The following is a 20520-nucleotide window of genomic DNA, read 5'->3' as shown; positions in this document are numbered from 1 at the left end:
AGTAGTTAGTTGCCACTTTTCTTAGATGGTGGGGTAAAAATTCCCTTCCCTCTCTTCTCACAGGGGGAAAAATGCTTTGGGCAGCTTTTTCAGGAAACAAAACCTAGAATCTTAAAGAGAGGATCAGGTCTCACCCAATTTCATCCGCATTACTTGAAAGTTGCTTGGTGGTGCTTTTGAATTCAGCTGTCAGCAGCTTCCCCCACCGGTTTGGAGCGCTTCCCTTGATCAAACAGAAGTACCACCGCCCTCCCGTGATCAAATGGGGATCCCCTCCTTGCTCATCACTTCTACGGGACAACATTCGACCCTTTCCAGGGTCCCCCAGCAGAGCAAATTCAGGCGCGAAAGACGGAGCCCCATCTTCCTCCATTTGTGGCAATGCCAAGCCGGAAGTCTGCAGATCTGTTTTTTTTATTATCTTTCCAGGTATTGATGTTAAACTGATTGGTCTGTAGTTTCCTGGGCCCAGTTTTTTTCGTTTTTTGAATATGGGGACATCAGCCCTTTTCCAATCCTCAGGTATTTCCCCGATGCTCCAGGATTTATGAAAGATGTGTTGTAGCGGTTCTGAGATCTGCCAGCTCTTTCAGAACTCTGGGATGTAATCTGTCAGGTCCCGGTGATTTATACTCATCAAGATCGTGTAGGAGTTCTCTTACCATTTTCTTGCTTATTTTAATTTTTGTTTCTATTGTGTCTTTTGCAGTGGGGTTTTTTTTTTGGTATGTTGGGCTATAGTTTCTTTTTATGTGAAGACTGATGCAAAGTATGAGTTAAGCAGCTCTGCTTTCTCCCTGTTGCCTGTAATTTCCTTGCCATCTTCTCTCTTTAGTGGGTCTACAGTTCCCTTGACTTTTTTCTTGTTGTTAATATGTTACAAGAAACTTTTTTTGTTGTCCTTGATTTCTGTTGCAAGTCTTTGTTCATTCTGAGTCCTTGCTTTCCTGACTTCTTCTTTGCACATTCTGGCAGTCTGCTGATAATCAGCCTTGGTTATGTGCCCCTCTGTCCATTTTTTTGTAGTTTCCTGTCTCACCAAACGTCTTGCAAATCCTGTTGCAATAAAAGTCCTCTTATTCTCTACTCATGCTCAGGAAATAATACAAATTCTTAGTATTCATGTATGTTTTACAGGTATAATGTATGTTTTTGTTTATTTGCAAAGAAAAAGAGTGCTTAGTACAAAAAGACATGTATGAAATGGTGAGGTCACAATTAATATTATGCAATATTGCCCAAATAGAATGTATTATAGGTGGCCAAATTTTGGGCATTGTGAAGGAAATATCTTTTGCCACATTTTCATACATCCATACCCATCATCTTGCTATTCCTTTTTGGTAAGCAACATTATGCAAATATAAGGAGCAACAAAAAGACATTTAAAATATTTAAAGAAAAGGAGAGAAAATATTCCTAAAACTAGTTTCTATCCACACTATTTGCTATATCTCTCCATACTTTTCTATCCTTACAAACATTTCCTTTTGCCAAGATCTAAACAAAGATTAGAAATTAACAGATTACGCAGTCACTTTAAATACTTTTATTTAAGATTGTCATAATCTCTCTATATAGCAATCTTTTGGTTTATATTCCTGAACACAAAGCAGCTCTTCTTTTTCACTGAATATATTTTTGGGAACTATAGCATGGAAAGAATTTTATAAATACATGATGAGAAATATACTTGTATCTGCTATGTATTCTTTACATGAGAAAAAAAAACTTGAGAAAGAAGTAAAAGACCAATCTGAAATAAAAGGGAGTGCCTAGATTCATGGTCTAGATTACAATATGAATGCATAAAATAACTTGCAAAAAAGGGCTTTAATACAGCAGTCAAGAAGTTTTGGCATAAGACTTAGTATAGCAGTTAAGTGTTCCCTTAAGCTTCTGAATTTGTATAGGTGATTGCATCTGAAATATCAGGGTTAGTCTGAGCTTTAGCAAAGTTGATGAAAACCTAAAATGAAACAAAAACACATTACATGAAATTAAACATATTGTTTTTTCAGAGAATTTCTAAATCGACTTCTTACACCTAGTGTACCTATTTATGACAACAAACTTTCTTATGGTTAAATTCCAGATCAGAACAAAGATATAATAGAAGTCAAAGTAAAATGTGGTAACTGTATTAAACAAAAGTAATACATTATATTTATCTTATTTTAAATAAACATTAATCAATACAATCATATCACAGATCTTTCAATTAAACTCAAAGTTTACTTCAGTCAAAAACCAGTCAAAAATCAGTATAGAACAAAGCAATTAACAAATAGTTTAAAAGTAGAAGACAAAGGCCAGGTATGAAATACAAGCAAAAGGCTAAAACAAAATATTATGTTTTTACCAATATGAACTGTCTTTAATGATAGAAAACAGGATTTTTGTCTAAAGTACTTAACATTAGTGACATAAGACTAAGATTCTAAGAATGAGGCAAAATGTAAAATCTATCTACGTATATATTTATTGCAAGTTATTCAAGGGTTAGTCATAATTGTGCTATATTACAATTGTGGAGATTAATCAACTTGGATCTTAGCTTGTAGGCAGCATTATAGCATTTGGCAACACCTAGGGAGGTCGAGTGCCTTTGATTGGAAATAAGAGTTTGTTCATCGTAGGTATGTAAAATCCTTGTAACTAAAAGGTAATGTTTAGCAGCCAAAAAAATGATTACCAATCTCATTGTTTTTAAAAATCAAATAGCAGATATTTGTTTTTAAGAAGAGATTGGAGCACCAATTGTCTGAAATGGTATAGATCTCCTGCTTGAGCAGGGGGCTGTACTAGAAGGCTTCCAAGGTCCCTTCCAATTCTTTATTCCTCTGTTATTCTGCTTAAGATTTGTTTCACAGCAGTACACCAGAAGATAAGGTTTCAGCCTTCTCTCTCTGGTTCAATATCAGTAACATTTCCATCCAGATTTGACAATTAGCAATAGGAAATACAGTACAATTACTGTTGCTTGTACCAAGGAACCTCACTCTTTTTCATGTCAATTTTGCATGGGGGGGGGGGAGTCTGAGGAACATTTTTTTTTTAAAAAAGAGACTTGCTGTGAATGTTATCTGGTATTTAATTTAACAAAGAGTGATATTTCTTTAATTTATATTCTGTCTATTATTTTTACAAATAACTCCAGGTAGCGAACATATCCAACAGTTTCTTCCTCGTATTTTCCTCACTACAATAACTCTGTGAGGTGAGAGAACATGAATGGCCTGAGAGAACATGAATGGCCCAAGATCATCCAGCTGGTTTTCATGGCTAAAATGGGACTAGAACTCAAAATCTCTGACTTTCTGGCCTGGTGTCTTAACCACTAGATTAACTTGGCTAATTTGACTAACTTGACTAACTCTATTGCACATCAATACAAGTTAGGATATTTATGAGCATATAATAATAATAATCAGAATAAAGCTGGAAGGGACCTTGGAGGTCTTCTAATCCAGCCCCCTGCTCAAGCAGGAGTCCCTATATCATTTCAGCTGTCTAGTCTCTTCTTAAAAACTTCGAGTGATGAAGGACCCACAACGTCTGAAGGCAAGCTGTTCCACTGGTTAATTGTCCTGTGTTATGTGTTAAAAGTTATGACGATAACATATTTTCCTATTAGTTAAGACATATGTTAATCTTGCTTCTCATACAACTTAATGAAATTTCTTGTCACAAAGATATATACATACATGTGTATAACTGGTTTATGTATGAAATCAAAGCATTCATGTTGTGGTTACTGAAATAAAACAGATGCTTATCAAGAATGAAGAAATCTGCAGGTACTGTTAAAACATCTTTTATCTGACAGCTCTTATTTTACCAAATTTGTAACATTCAACCTAAATGAATTTCAAATATCAGGTGAAAAGAATTTCAGACAAAGCCAATTAACTCATTTGCCTCTTATTGGTATTAATAGCTGATTCCTATATTAAGGACCAAGGGCCACATTACACCCAGAGAGATGGAGCACAAATGAAGTTGTATTTCAGCCCTTCCTCCAAATGATTTTGGAGATTAAGGTGAGGGTGCTTCTACTAGGAATTCTTTCCCCAGAGATCAAGACTGTTATTTTCTAGGCATATGGCTAAGGTTCATCTAGTCTTCCAAGTCCATGTTCATTAGCAATACTGAATACATTAATATTCAGACTGTAATCTTTAAATGTTAATACAGTGCTTCATTATTGCTTTTAATAGCAATTTATTAAGATATTGCTATTTTGAAAAGTATAGGTTCTGTTGAAGATTCACTAAAATGAGATAGAATATTTTAAAAGAAAATAAATTAATTTGCTTTTTTATAAATTTTCAAGAAAATTCAGAAATGGACTTAAATGCTAGGAAGCTTTAGTTATGTTATCATCAATGTGTGAAATTAGGCATTTCATAGAATGCCTAGGAAATCTACAGAATGCCAAAAATGGGATATCAAATATGAAACGCTTAATATTTAACACATTTCCTAGGCATTCTATGCAATATCAAAAGACAAACTGACAAAGTATAAAATACTCCTGCTAAAATGCCATTCTATTCTTCCTTGTTGCCACAAGTAGGTTAATGCTGGTCTTTTGTTTTTTTTCAGTAAGAAAGTCCTGTACTTCATTTTGCATTTCTTCTTTCATTTTCATATACCTGTTTTCAATAAAGAATTAGGGTTAGAGTTAGGCTAACTCTAACCCTGACCCTTTTCATGACTCTGTTTTCAGGCTTTATCTAAATAGTTCTTAACATTCTGCATAATGTCTAGGTATTATATATAATGCCAGGGAAAGTATATAACATATTAAAATAACAGACATTTCATACTTTGCCTAAAAATATCACACTTCTATAGATTTCTAGACATTCTATACAATGCCTGCTTTTCACATATTGCCAGTAATAGTTATAAGTTATCTTGCCTCAAACTAGGAAAAGAGATTCATTATCCCTGTGTTTCTTACAGTTTAATTCTATTGTGTCAACAATAAATGAGACAAGTTTTTTGCTTACCTCTTCCAGAGTTGTTTGACTCACAGAAAAGTGTTTAATTTCAAAAACTGCTTTGTTCATTTCTAGAAGTTGAAATATGTTTGCCACACCACCTGCAGACACTGGGATATGATATTCCACCATGTTCAGTTGATGATCCTATATGAATAAGATTTAATGCAGACAAATGCAGATTTGGAAATCAAATACTAATGTCCATCTGACAACATATTTCCAATATGTTGGAAATGTTGATTCATTTGTACCTGACATTTTTACAGGAATGTGCCAGTTCTTTCATAACACTATGTGTAGCTATTCCCCAGGGCTTTCTCTATTAATCCTGGATGATTTTTCCAAACTACTCTACAAGATGCTTGAGAATCAACTATGAGAGTCAGAATCATTGTGTGCTTATACGTTTGATAAATTAAAAAACTTCTAGTGATAGTAGCTGCTATTAATCAGAAACTACTTCAGTCTTTGCTTCTTTTATGCTGCCAGGATCTTAGAACCAGACGCAACCAAATTTCTAAAGGAATCTTATGAAAGTATGAATTTTTACTTTTGTTTTCTTCTGTACAAGAATGTAATGAGATCCTTAAAAGTGAATGAGAAAAAAACTGTAAAACATGCTATGTGCTCTAATTTTATAGAACAAATGTGATAATATTTGGCTGGTAATATTACTTCGTGAATACTACAATTAATTCAGGATGCTACAATTTCTATCAGAGCATTAATCAAGAACAATTTGGTCTCTTTTTAGTTTGTGGTTGGACTGAACAACAGGAACTTACATTATTACATTCTCTTGTATACAAAAAATTCATTGCACTTTTTTTGCACTTTAGCTTAGCCTTATTGATATTCTGCTTATTTAAGCACATGAAAGAATATTCCATTATGTTAGAAATCTCCCTGCAGTCCAAAGAAATGTAACCAGATTTCTAAGTTGTTAATGTAATATGCAGGCATTTCACAGTATAGCTATGCAAAAATATGTACCCTTAAATATGTATTTGGAAAGTTTGTTTGTAAAAATAGAGTCAGCTTCTCAATGTTGTCTGCACTGTTATTCAAATGCATCTTCACGGTGAATCCTTTTCCAAATCTAGAGGAAAATATGAAAAGTATATTTTATTAGATAAAATGTAATAAAATGTAATGAAAATTCTAGTAATCCCAAGCAATACTTCTAGAAAACCAAATGAAGCATAATTTCTAGTACAACCAAAAGCACATTAAGGATCTGGGTCAGCTTCAAATTTCAGAAGGTTAGAATGCTGCAGCATCAGTGGTTTGTGTAGGGAGAGCTCCTATCTATACTGAGTCCTATGTACATCCTTTGATACTTGAATGTGACAAATCTTGCTCTGCATATCTAAGTTATGATACAAAGTTGTAATAGAATGCAATAATATCATTATATCACCTTGGTTCACTTATCCATAAAGCTAAAAAATGACTTGTTTGGTAATTTTTGTATTATTTCCCCCCTTAGAGCAAAAATTGCTCTTACACTTTACTGCTTGCTCAATTGGGTAAGAGTTGTCACAAAAGAAACATTTTACCAACCTGCTTTTTATATGCTGTAATGAACCCAAGCACTGGAAATGTCCATTTACCATGATAGCCAGGCGTGTGCAGAGAGCCTCACATTCTTCCATGCTGAAAACCAAAAGGAATTGCATTTTCAACATGAAAAACTAGAATGCCTAATGATTAGAATACATCTTGTTGTCTGCAATCTTCTCAAAAAATACCCAATTTATATATCGATGAATAACCAGCAAGATGGGACTGTAAAGTATGAATTTCTATCAGTTAGCAAAGTGTACAATCCAGTTATAATCAGAAGCATTATTTTCTTATGGAGAAGATAGTGGGAATCACACTCCACAAGGTTTCGAAGAAGTATTGGAACTGCTTGACAGGCTAATCAAATATTAAGAGGAAAATTCTCTTAGGGTGAAAATACCAGAAACAGGTAGATGTTTACCGATAGATGTTTTCTATTAATTTAATAGCAATTACTCAGAATTAGTGCTCTTGCTATTCAATAATGGAACCTATTGTCAACCGTCTCACTGCATTAGACAGCAAAAGAAACTTCTGGGCCCTTTTTCTTCTCCAAGAGTATATCTTTAATGAAAAGCCATATGAGTACAGAAGTAGAAAAGCCAGTTCTGATGTTTTTATGTGCAAACAGCATAGGAAAACTTTTCTTCCCCCGCCAGACCTCCCATTGTCCATTGTCCACCAATCAATTGCACTTGCTTTATTTTGGAAATGGCCTGTCTGCCTCAGATGTTTCCAGGCAATGACCTTGGGGTTTGGGTCTGTTTCATGCTTCCAGGTGGCACTCTTGCATTCCAGAGGTCCCTCCCAAACCCCCCTTACATTCCAATGCCTTCCCTCTCCCCTCCCGTTACTGTTATCTGGTTGTGAGCAGGGCTGTGTAGCGAGTCAGTTATGACACGCTGACCCTCCAGAACGATTAATCCTACAAAGAAACACACACATTATTTCTACACTACCTTCTTTTCACATTAACACCCTATCAGGATTGGTCTGGGTATATTGTCCAGATACATCAAGACCCCTTATACAAATGCTCATGTAGGACTTCATTTATTAGCTGCATGAACACTGCTGGGGGCCCCTGTAGCCCAAACAGCATCACCTGGAACTGGTAGCAACCCAGAGGGCAATTGAACGCCATTTTCCATTCATCCCCCTCCTTAATTCTCACTTAGTAGTATGCCTCCCTCAAGTCCAACTTTGTGAAAATCCTCCACTTTGCAAGGTGGCCCAACATGTCCTTCATTAGAGGGAGGGGGTACATATTCTCCACGCATATACAGTTTAGCTCTCTATAGTGGACACACAGCACAAGGGACCCATCTTTCTTTTCTTTGAAAAGCATAGGGGCTTGCCATCCTCAACCTAGCCGGCTGAATGAATCTCCTAGCTAAATTTTTGTGTATGAATGTGCAGAACATTTCCATCTCCTGAGGTGTCATTGAATATAGTTTTGGTTTTGGCAGCTTAGCCCCAGGCACAATCTCAACTGCACAGTCTGTGGGGCTGTGGGGCGGAAATGTGTTGGATTCCCTCTCACCGAAGACCTCAGCCAGGTCACGATATTCCTTGGAAATCAGTGGTTCTAAGCTACCACTTCCCTCTAGTTTAATGGCAGGTTCCACTTTTGCTTTCTTAGCTGCAGACATGTGGTGGCTTCTTAGCATTTTTCCTATCTTTTGCTGATTGGATTCTTTCCTTTGCATCCACCATTTGTCTCTATCCCAATTGACAGATGGGTTCCATTTTTTCCATCACACCAGTCCCAGTATCATGGCCTCTGTCATCCTGGGGCCACAATAAATCGAATAGTCTCTTTGTGGGTCCTGGCTTTTAGCTTCACAGGCTCAGTTAGGCAGATCGCTGACACTCAGCCTGTTATTGAACCATCTAGCTGGGAAAAATGCTATGGGCTTTCTTGGTTTCCTTAGCCTCATTCCTAGCTTCTCTACCATGTGTCCAGCAAAGCCATATGGTCCCCTTTACTCCTGTGGAAGACACATAAATCTCCTGCCTAGCAGTCATGGGGATGATGGTGCCACTTACCATTGGGTTGTTTCCTCCTGGTCCCGTCTTGACAGGGGCTGGAGTTCCCTCCCCTTTGCTGGATGGAGGAGAGAGCTCTATGTTTTCTCTTTTGGCTTTGGCTATGTTTTCTCTTTTGGCTTTTTCTTCTTCAGTTAGCTTGGAAGGGGGGAGCAGTCATTGGCCATGGTGTGAGGCATTCAGCAGCATGGTGCCCCTCCTTTCTGCAATGAAAGCAGCCACCAATGCTTTGGCAGGGTTTGCCTCCTCTGGCTGGCAGCGCTCTTCCTCCCTTAGAGAGCCATTCATCTTTTTGCCGGCTGGCAGGACCAACTCTCCTGCCCTGTGTGTGTTTATGGAATTCCATCAGGTTGATCTCTACTTCTGTGATCACATGGTACCATGCTTGCAGGTTGTGCAGCACCGCCCGGGGTAGGCAATTCTGGTACAGTTCTTTGTTCAGCCCCTCTCGGGAATGGTAGACCAGGCCAGTTTTCCAGGTGGCAGGCTAGGTGACAGAAGTCTCAGATGTACTCTGTCACTAGTCACTTCCCTTGCTTTAGGGCACAAATACAGCTTTCCACATGTCGGGCTGCCATGGAGTCCTTGAACCATTCTCATAGGGCTTGCATCATCATGTCAAGGTCATCTAGCTCAGGGGTGCCCTGCTCCATGGGCGGACTGCAGCCAGTGATTGGAATCTTCCACTCAGAAGGGTTGTCCCATTTGGCTAGCCACTTTGCTCTCCATCTACCACCCTGGACCACGTTGAGTCCAGCAGGGAGAAGGAGGTCTTCAGTCTCTGCTGCCTTGCCCACATTTGATGCATAGTGAGTCTTCGATCCCTGGTATGGGGCATCTCTCACTCACTCCTTCATGGCTGTAGGTGGTTGCTCAAAATTCTCAGGTCTTGGTTTTGGGCGTAGGCTGGTGGCTTGTGATCTGGCGTCAGCCTGAGGCGGTGCTGGCTCTTCCCAAGTAGAGACCTCTCCTAGCTTCTTTTGTTCTTCTGTATCTTCGGCCATAGACAACATTTGAGGCTGACCTCCTGGTGGAATCCAGGAAGGCTATTACTGTGAGAACTGGCTTAATGTCAACCGTTCCACTGCATTAAATAGCAAAAGAAACTCCTAGGACATTTTTTTATCCAAGAGTATAACTTTACTGAAAAGCCATATGGGCACAGAAATAGAAAAGCCAGTACTGACATTTTCATTCGCAAACAGCATAGGAAAACTTTTCCTTCTTCTCCCTGGACCTCCCATTGTCCATTGTCCACCAAGCAGTTGCACTTGCTTTATTCTGGAAACAGCCTGTCTGCCTTTATTTTGGAAACAGCCTGTTCCCAGGCGATGACCTTGGGATTTGGATCTGTCTCACGGGTCCAGATGGCACATTTGTATTCCAGAGATCCCTCTCAAACCTCCCTTACATTCCAACACCTTCCCTCCCCCATCCCGTTACTGTTGCCTGTTTGTGAGCAGGGCTGTGTAGCAAGTCAACCATGACACATATTTTCAAGGTAAGCTCCCCTGCCAGATGTGTTTAAGTACAGACTAAGTAGCCCTCTGTCTGGGATCAGCTTAGATTCTTGCATAAATCAGCAGTTGTACTCAACTAAATGGCCCATTCTCTGTGATTCTAATCCCACCCTACAACTGTTTTCTTCAACTTATAGTCAATGAATTCTTTCTATCTAAAGCAGGGATGTCAAACTGCTGGCAGGTGGGTCAGATGTGTCACGTGGAAGCTGCGCCCACCCCAGCTCTGGCAAGGGGAAAAAATCATGATACATTGAGATATATCATGTGACATGGCGAGTTTGACACCCCTGGTCTAAAGGCATCAAATAACTAAAAATTGGCAACTTCATGATAAAACTTATTTGAAGACAATAGGGGCTATTCATTACTTAATGTTAATCTACCATGTGTTCAATCATGATTTTCTTCTTACCTTTCTTTTTACATGTAATTTTATAACGACAGTCCCTTTATACCTTCTGAGGATCCATAGGATTTCTGAGTTGGAAGAGGGCATTAAGGTCACTGAGTTCAATAGCAACATCCACTCAGAGTAACTGCAGAGTAGGGCAGCCAATCCTAGCCTTTCCCCACCTAGCCTTTTGCTTATCCCAGAGAGAAACTTCTTTAAATCATTTGAGGTCAAGGACTTGAGCCCAATCAATGTGCCATGACCCCAGTGTCCAGAGACCTATCAAAGTTCTCTGAGTTAGAACTGCCATTAAAGTTATAAAGAGATTACTGGATTTTAAAGAAGCTGAATAAATTCCTCAAACACATTGCCTTCTTTGAACTTTTGCACAATAATCTTAAACTGCTTGATTCCCATTTGGAAAAGGAGATAGCTGAAGACATTCCTTTCCAGATTTTATCACTTTCTCCACTTTGGCTGCAGTACTCAACAAGTAGTCCTTAATGGTACTACATCTACATGGAGGGAAGTAAGCAGTCTTAGGCTCTGTCTTAGGCCCAGTACTCTTCAATATCTTCATAAATGACTTTGTCTTAGATGAAGGAATAGAAGGGGAACTCATCAAATCTGCAGATGACACTAAGCTGGTAGGAATAGCCAACATCTCAGAAGACAAGCCCAGGATCCAAAAACATCTTGACAGACTTGAAAAATGGGCCCTATCCAACAAAATGAAATGCAATGTGGAGAAAAGCAAGGTTTTACACCTAGGTAGGAAAAACCAAAAGTACAAGTACAGATTAGGTGAAACCTGGCTCAAAAACAGTAACTGTGAGAGGAACTTTGGAGTCCTAGTGGATGATTACTTAAACATGAGCTAGATGTGTGTGGCAGCAGCCACAAAACTAATACAATCCTTGGTTGTATAAACAGAGGCATAGAATCAAAATCATGTGATATATTAGTGTAACTTTATAAAGCCTTAGTAAGACCATACCTGAAATACAGCATCCAGTTTTGGTCACCACATTACAAAAAAGATGTTGAGTTTTTTGGAAAAAGTGCAAAGAAGAGCAACTAAGATGATTAAGGGCCTGGAGACAAAAAACATATGAAGAACGGTTGCAGGAATTGGGTATGGCCAGTCTAGAGAAAAGAAGGATTAGGGGTGACAGGATAGCAGTATTCCAGTATTTGAGGGGCTGCCACAAAGAGGAGGGGTCAACTTATTTTCTAAAGCACCAGAAGGCAAGACAAGAAATAATGGATGGCAACTACTCAAGGAGAGAAGCAACCTGGAATTAAGGAGAAACTTCCTAACAGTGAGGACAATTAACCAGTGGAACAGCTTCAGAAGCTTCTGCCTTCAGAAGTTGTAGGTGCTTCATCACTGGAGGTTTTTAAGAAAAGACTGGACAGCCACCTGTCTGAAATGGTATAAGGCAGACATGTCAAACACAAGGCCCGGCGGCTGGATGCGGCCTGCGAAGTGGTTTCATGTGGCCTGCGAAGCCATCCTGGAAACAGTGAGGGAACGGCCCCCACTGCCTTGGCCCCGGCCCAGGCCGGCCAGGAGCCAATGTACAATTTTGTGGTGGCCATCTATGCTGAAACGCATTCAGTCTTAGCTCCACAAGGCCGTCTAGAAACAGCGAGGAACCAGCCCCTGCTGTGTCGGCCCCGCCCCCTGGGTGCATGGTGGGGAGGTGTCACCCTTTGTGAGGAATGAAGAAATGGACCATGCCTTGGTGCTTGCCCCGGTCCCACCCCCTTCTGCCAGAGACCCTCAGATCTGTCCCACTCCTGCCCAGGCCCCCACAAGCACCCTTGACGCAAACGATGTAGAGCTGGCCATGCCCACCCAGTAGGCCACACCCACTCCATCCACAGCCACCCAGTAGGCTGCACCCACCCGGCCCCCCAAGGGCAACCACAATGCTGATGCGGCCCTCAATGAAATTGAGTTTGACACCCCTGCTATAAGGTCTTCTGCTTGAGCAGGGGGTTGGACTAGAAGACCTCCAAATTCCCTTCCAGCTCTATTCTGATTGATTGATTGATTGATTGATTGATTGATTGATGGCTTAGTATTCTTGCCATACTATACTTACAATACTACCACCTGATGTATTCTCTTGTTTATCCCTCCCACCTGTGCCAGGAAAGCAATAACTAACAATTTGCTTTCATGGATGAATCTTTAAGGACATATGATTTCCATTGATAGACATTTTTATGAACTGTCCTTTGTTTATTCACTCTCATACTTCCACCCACCACTTGGGAGGCTGGAAGACAAAACCTGTGTCCATTTTACATGCAGATCAATCCTTAGGACAATCATGTTGGGTTCCTGAATTAGTCATATAAATTTGGGTTCCATGGTCTGGAAGAACTGAGTAAATCTGTTAGGGATCCAAAATCAGATAAGGGAGCAAGTCCTTAGAATTGTTCCCAAATCTAGGAGAACCATGGCTTCAGGAGATCATTGAACAGACCTAGCTAGGGAACATTGAAATCTAAAGTTTCAAAATGTATTTTTCCTTTATATATAATGTTAAATAATTCCTAAAGTTTGTAAAATATTATTGAAAATGTATTTGAGAGTATCTGTGTTAAGAGAAAGTTAAAGAAAAACATGTATTAATTTAAAGAAAAGTTTAGAGTTTTAAAAAGAATGTATACAAGAAGAAAAAAATATTCTATGAGGGTAACTTGGAGGGAGTGATCTAAATTTAATAGTGAACTTTAAAGTATGCATGTTAAGAGGATGTTTAAAAATGATGTATTAGAAAGTTTTGATTTCAGAAATGTTTTTAAAGAAAAATTTAGTGTTTTAAAATGGATGAAAAAAAGATTTTTTCCCTTTAAGGTTAAAGAATCTGAAAGAATACAGTAAATTTTGTTAATATAAATGGTAATAGTTTATAAAGATTATTAAGTGCAAATAGAAATACATATTATTTCCAAAGCAAGGAAGATAAAGCAGAAATGATTGTTTTATTCAAAGAGGAAAATATATTTATGTTTTTTATTTCAATATTACTTCTGGATTTTGTACTTGTGATAAAAAAATGAAACTTTGAGTTTGATTTTGCCGATAGATAGATTTTTTATTATAGGAATGGCTAGTTATATGCTAATGTATAAAAGTAAAAAGTTGAGGCTGGAATGTTGTTATCTTATACTGTACTAAAAAGAGTCAGAAGTCAATGCTTTTTTTTTTCTTCCCTTGTAACTTCTTCCCTTAATTTCCTATTTTTATTTTTCTTTGTATTTTATATATTGATAAAATAATAAAAGTCATTAAATGAGAGAATTGGAGATGTCTTACTTTATATGAATCCGCCCAGCCACAGACTCATTGTTTCCCATTTAGTTGGCCTCATTTTCCATTCTGCTATTTTAACTTAAATGAATTGAAACAGCTAATAAGCATACAGAAATAAATGATTATATACAGTATGTTATTAACATATTTATTTACACTTAAATAATATTATTAATATTATTTAAATATTATTTTATAACTATTATATACTGTATGTAGGTCTGAACATTTCCATTGTCCCTCAGATAGCACATTATACCTGTGTGAAGTAAGTATCACTGAACACTGGTTCTGCACTTCCTCGGTGATGATTTTCCATAAATGCCTCTTTGCATTAGGATCCATACCAGAACTTGGCTCATCCTAAAATAAAAACATTTGACAACGAATATTACAGGTTAAGAAAAGAATTTTTTCCTTAACATTTTTAAAAGCTCTACTAGCCTTCCTGTTAGTTCCTCCAACATTTTTACTGAATGTTATTTTAAAGGTTTACAACATAATTGCCACTATATTATGGGAACAATGAAATTCTTCAATTGCTTGTGAATAAGGTCATCTTAGGAGGGTTTCCTAATAAGTAGTCACAGGACTTCACTGTTAAGCAATAAAAATGTCTAGATATTGCCCCAAAGAAATAAATAAAAAACAGTTATTAACTAGGAAAGCTGAGCTTCTCATTTAATTATGGATGAGCTAAGTTCATTATATCTGAAATATAACTGGTTATTTTTATCCTTTTCTTTTACTGATTGAAAACAAAGAAAATAAGAATGAAGGTTTCTCCTTTTCTGAATTCTCCTCAAAAACTCAGGAGAGGCAGCGTAGTGCTATTGTAATGTCAAATTCAGATATGGTGCTGTGAGACTAGAGAACATACCATGTACATGAGCACTTGTTTTTTATGGGAATATGTTATTGATATTGTAATATAACATACCGTGTTTTCCCGAAAATAAGACCTGGTCTTATATTCTTTTTGGCTCCAAAAGTTGCATTAGGGCTTATTTTTGAGGAAACACAGTATTAAGGTGATCAGCCCAGTTGGGTGCCCCACTCCCAGCATTCGCACAAGAGGTAGCTATGCACAGGGGCCAATGGTGTCCAGCAGAAGCCGTGGTCTGTCGGACCCTTAGCCGGCACACTCTGGGGCTGCGCAGCCTGCACAGTGCAAGTGAGTTGATTACCTGTCCAAGCACCAGAGGGAGTCAGATGTGTGGCGGGAGGCAGGCGATCCCGACATATCACACGACTGCCTGCCCCGGCATGGCTGCGGGCAAGCTGAGAGATGGTGGAATGGAGTGGGCGGTGCATCTGGATCACCTCTCTCCCCCCCATGCCTCTGCCTGCTGCCACTGTGTGAGCCTCCTGCGAGCCAGGCAGCCATGCAGCACATCCAAATCGCCTGCCTTCCCCGTGCCTCTGCCTGCGCCTGCTGCCGGTACTGCCATGTGAGCCTCCTGCGAGCCAAGCTGCTGCACAACATGTCCATATCGCCTGCCTCCCCCTTGCCTCTGCCTCCTCCTGCCGCCAGTACCGGCGTGCAAGGATGAGCCTCTTGCGGCTGGCCGCCCACTCCATCCCACCATCTCTTGGCTTGCCAGTGGCCACACGGGGGCAGGCAGTGTGCGGCACGTCAGGATCAACTGCCTCCCCCCGCCTCTGCCTCCACCTGCTGGTGCCGCCACACATCGGGATCACCTGCCTCCCCCACGTGTCTCTGCTTAGAGGGTCGGCCTGGCCACAGTGCTTGGACTTATCTGCGCTATGTGGGCTGTGACTGCTGCCAGACATCGTTGGTCCCCATATGCTCTCTGCCTCCTGTGCTGGCCACGCCTGCCCCTGGGCTTATTTTTGGGGTAGGGCATATTAGGTGCATGCTAAAAAATCAGTCTAGGGCTTATTTTCTGGGTGTGTCTTATTTTCGGGATAACACAGTAAACATAATAGGTAGCAACCAATGTTAAGCAAATACCTTTTATACTAATCCCTCTGAATATGTTTTGAAGATTCTCCCCACAAACCAGAAAAGATGTGGGAAATAGAAAGCATACCAAAGAGAGAAGGAATCCATAATGCCAACAAGCTTATCCACTGCCTAATAAGTAATAGGATGAAAAGTATGTCATGTGCATTTTTATCTTTTGAACTCAGTGTGACTTATTCTCTATTTAAATATATAGACAGAAGGGCAACAACTGATGCTATTAAGATGCAGAATTACTGGATAAAAAATGCTTGTAAATGTGTGATTTCTGTGTTGCTGCAGCCATAGAATAACTGTGAATATGGTGAGTGATACAGAAAAGCCATTTGGCAAACATAGATCTTGAGAGGAAATGGGATCTTTTGTTATATTTTTGCACTTCATTTACATTGCCTATCTGTTGTTAATGCACCAATGTTTGCTATTTTAAATACTGTGGTTGTCTATAACGTCTATGTGCTCAGAAGAGGGGATTGAAACAACCTGGATGAATATAGCGGTTTCTAGGAACGGGTGTAAGCCACAATTTCATCTAAATAAGAGCAATCCTTGGAGATTTAACATAGACCTTTGTATTAAACTTGGATAGTATAGAACAGGGATCCCCAACCCTCAGTCCGTGGACTGGTACCGGGCCGCAACATGCCAGCAACTGGTCCATACAAACAAGTAAAGTCCCAGCTGATGCAGGCAGCATGCAAAACCACGCACTCTCCGGTCTGTGGAAAAACCTTTCTCCACAGAACCAGTCCCTGGTGCCTAAAAGGTTGGGGACCTCTGGTATAGAAGAAGGGCTTGTTTAAAAAACAGCAGTAAAATAATGATGTCAAAAAACCTCAGTGGCAAACCTGAAGTCAATGCTAATATTAAAATAATATTAAAAATGAGATCAGGCTTGAAAGTAAACATAGCAGTACAAATATATAAGAATGGAAACTTGTGATAGAGATAAAAATATTTGCTGATAGTTTCCAAATAGAGATATAATGGTCTGATAGCCAGAAAGTAGGCTAAATGCTGCTGCCCTAGGAAGGACATTGTTCCCTAACTCATTACAGAAACTTTCCCCATTGATATTTGGGTCAGGTCTTTTTCTAATCACTGTTCAACTATTTATATGGCACCCTCTTCTCAGGAATTTATTTACAAAATAATGTTTTTTAACTAAGTGCTCTTTCCACATTGCTGTCCTGTATGCCAACATAAAACATAGAGTTACTGTGTGAGACAAGTAGTTTCTAAATTTGATAATAAAAATAAAAAAACATTGTCAGCATAATTTTGTTGTATTGATTCAAACAGTTAGATGATTAACATATAAATTTGATAAATAAAACTATGCTGCTCCCATTACCAATCTGTATCCTGTTTCTATTGCCCCTCTTATAAATCCTATTGAATCATGTTGCCCTGATTGGTGACAACCAATCATTATAAGTAGTGTGATTGGTTTTATTCTCTGGTTTTGCTCCTATTTTACCATTGGGGATAATAAAATAATATGAACTCAAGAAACATATAGGAACTGTAGGAAGGTCCCCCCCTCCTCAGATTAAAATATTCTTTATTCTTAATATTAAAAAGAGGCAGAATATTATATTTCCCCTGAAGGAGGAATGGAGAATTTATGTGGTGATTTATATTCATCAAGATCAGATAGGTGTTCTCCAACCACTTTCTTGCTTATTTTAATTTTTATTTCTTTTTTTTAAAAAGTTTTTATTGATTTTCTAATTTCACCTTTAAATATTTGAAAAGCAACATGGCGGCTGAGTTGGTCAATAACTCAATAATATACAAATATCTTTAGTACAGATCTCAAACTATTACATTAAATATTTCCTCTTTTTTCCCTTTGGTATTTACTGTCTCATATTTGAATTAATACAATTCTTATTATATCGATTAAATGAAAATAACTTTCTTATATTTAACAATAATTTTTGTTTATACATATCCTAGTTGTTTTAACATTCAATCTTTTTAGACAATCAATGTCCTGATTAATTTTTCCCAATTTTTAATTTCCCATTAATATTTAAATTTAATGTTTAATATGTATAATTTCCAAGTTTTAAATAATCCCAATTTCCTTTATCGCAATTCACCACAAAATCTAATGTTCAGGATACATGTCTTATCATTTGAATTCTCACCATCTTACATCAACCAATTAATAATACAATATCATATTCTTATTTTCTGATAATTTCCAAATATCTTAAATTTAGTAAGCAAAATTTCTCTTATTTCAACATTTAGTACTTCCTCTCTTCTTCTCTTAATATCTACTATCTCATATTTAAGCTAGTAATTTTTTTATTGCCGCTAAGCAAGAACATATTTATTACATTCATCGATAAACTTTTAGCTTATATATATCTTAATTACCTTTACAATTAACCTTTATAAACATATCAATGTTCAAATTCAACTGTTAATATTTCTACTTCCAAGTTTTAAATAACCAAAGTTTTCTTTATCTCCACTCATAACAATATCTAGTATTCAAAATACACATCTTATCTATTTGAGTATATTCTATTTTAATTCTCACTAATAAGTCAAAACCGCAATTTTCTTCAGTCTTATTCTAGCTTTCTTTCTTTGCCAAATCGTCTTCCATGACCATGCTTTTGAATCATCCAATAAATCTCCCTGCGTTGTTATATGTAGACGTAGAAAGAACCATCCAATTGCCATTTTTTTGAGAAGACTAACAAATCATCTATTTTTCCATCTCGATGTGGTTGTCCTGAATTATTTATTTTCTCTTCAATCTGTTCTTCTTCTTGATCCTTGGGTTTCTTCCGGTGTGCAGGCGACCTCGTCTGCCTGTTTTCGCGTAAAAGCCGTTTTGACAGCAAGCATCAGCTGTCAAACGGCCTGATACCTTTCCCCCGGGCATAGGGGGATCGGGGAGTTGCCCAGGGTAGGAGTTGAGTTCCCGAGTCGTCCTATTTGGACGATGTAGGTTAGAACTCCTCCGGAGCCCTGAGGATTCTCCGCGATCCAGGACGCCTTCGCTTCGGCGAAGCTAGAAGCCGCCACCACCGCTGCAACTTAAATTGAACTGTGAGTCATTATATGCAGACAAACCGACCCTGGAAGTTTGCTTTTTATTTTGGATTTTACTCTAACTTGGAATATTCTGATCTTCCCTATACGTGGGGTGGACTGAGTGAAAGTGAACTTAAAATGGCGATGGAATGAAACTTTTTAGCAAGAAGAAGTGAAAGTGATTTGCATNGTCTTGGTCGCCCAATTTCGGGACATGGAGTATGCGATTCGGATCCGCGGGCTGGCTGAGGATTCAAAAGAGAAATTAAGAGAATTAATTTCAGAAGCATTGGCAGATGCCTTTTTGGCTTGTGGCAGAGATGGTCCATCGCAGGAACAAATCTATGAAGAAATAGAACGTGTTTTTAGGGTGAATTCTTGGGTTGCTCGTCAAAAAAATTTGCCAAGAGATGTGGTGGTGTATTTTACAAGAAAAATGAGACGAAATGAAATAATGCAGCTTTTTTATCAACAAAGATTCAAGATTTTAAACCAAGACATCATTCTTTTAAAAGAAATCCCAGCGAAAATACTTAGAGCGCGACGGGACTATGCTTTTTTGGTCCAGGAACTCAAGAACAGACAAATAATTTTCAGATGGGATATACCGGTGGGCATAATCGTGAATGTGGCTGGTAAGCATTACAGAATTAACTCGGTCAAGAAAGCGAATGATTTTATGGCGTCTGTGTTGCAAGTGGAGCGTCCACCTACATCTCAAAAGACTGGCGCAGTTGAGCATCTGATTGTGGACCTCCCTTCTATTTCCGGTGTAAAGGATTCAAATGGGTGTTTAAAAGATGATGGAAAAGAACAAAGAATGACTCGCGCAGCTCACAGACGCAAGGAAAAAGAGCAGCAAATGACAGATCGCCCGTTAACATCTGACAGTTCGCTACCTGCTACTTCTGAGCCAGTAGGTGGCGCTTGACCCAAGGTCTTTGTTAAGTCCTACGCTTCAAGTATTGCTATAGGATTGAAATCAGACAATGCTTAAAATTTCATCTTGGAATGTGGGGGGGCTTAATACACCCCACAAAAGACGCAAGGTTTTTCATTATTTAAGACATTTTAATAATGATATTACATGTTTACAAGAGACTCATATTGTGGCTAAAGATCAAAAATTATTGCTAGATTTTAAGCTTGGAGATTTGTTTGCTGCACCTGCTCTTAAAAAAAAAGCTGGGGTTGCATTATATATAAAGAAATATCTTTCACCTATCGTAAAGGAAGCTGACAAAGAAGGAAGATTTTTATTTGTGGAAATAAACTTAAATGGAAGAAAGTGTCTAATAGTGGGGGTTTATGCCCCCAATCAACTGTCATCTCAAAAACAATTTTATAGACAACTACACCAGAAAATTGTGGCTATGGATTATAATTCCTTGATTGTTATGGGGGACTGGAATGGGGTACTTGATACTTTAAAAGATAAAAAGAAAACTTCTAAAGATGTGGCCCTTTCCAGACTCCCTAAATCTTTTTTTGCAATGATGGAAGATTTGGAGTTGGTGGATGTTTGGAGATCACAACATATGAATGAACGTGATTTTACTTTTTTTTCTCATAGACATGAATCTTTCTCAAGGATTGATTTC

The 20520-nt window shown here is 38.4% G+C and overlaps 1 protein-coding gene across 1 annotated transcript in view; it reads right to left on the bottom strand.

The window, feature by feature from the left end:
- Positions 1 to 1081: 1081 nt before the first annotated feature.
- ABCA12 (ATP binding cassette subfamily A member 12) overlaps positions 1082 to 20520 on the bottom strand; it is a 226544-nt gene continuing 207105 nt past the window's right edge. Inside the window, 5 exon segments of the mRNA XM_029284752.1 lie at positions 1082 to 1969; positions 5019 to 5156; positions 6006 to 6111; positions 6576 to 6668; positions 14132 to 14235. Of these exon segments, the coding sequence (XP_029140585.1) occupies positions 1892 to 1969; positions 5019 to 5156; positions 6006 to 6111; positions 6576 to 6668; positions 14132 to 14235 (519 nt within the window). The 3' untranslated portion in view covers positions 1082 to 1891.

This window comes from Protobothrops mucrosquamatus, unplaced genomic scaffold (genome assembly GCF_001527695.2).
Source record: "Protobothrops mucrosquamatus isolate PMUCROS unplaced genomic scaffold, P.Mucros_1.0 scaffold899, whole genome shotgun sequence".
Classification (NCBI taxonomy): domain Eukaryota; kingdom Metazoa; phylum Chordata; class Lepidosauria; order Squamata; family Viperidae; genus Protobothrops; species Protobothrops mucrosquamatus.
The sequence above is the reverse complement of the archived record's forward strand: the minus strand, read 5'-3'. Positions and strand labels throughout refer to the sequence as shown.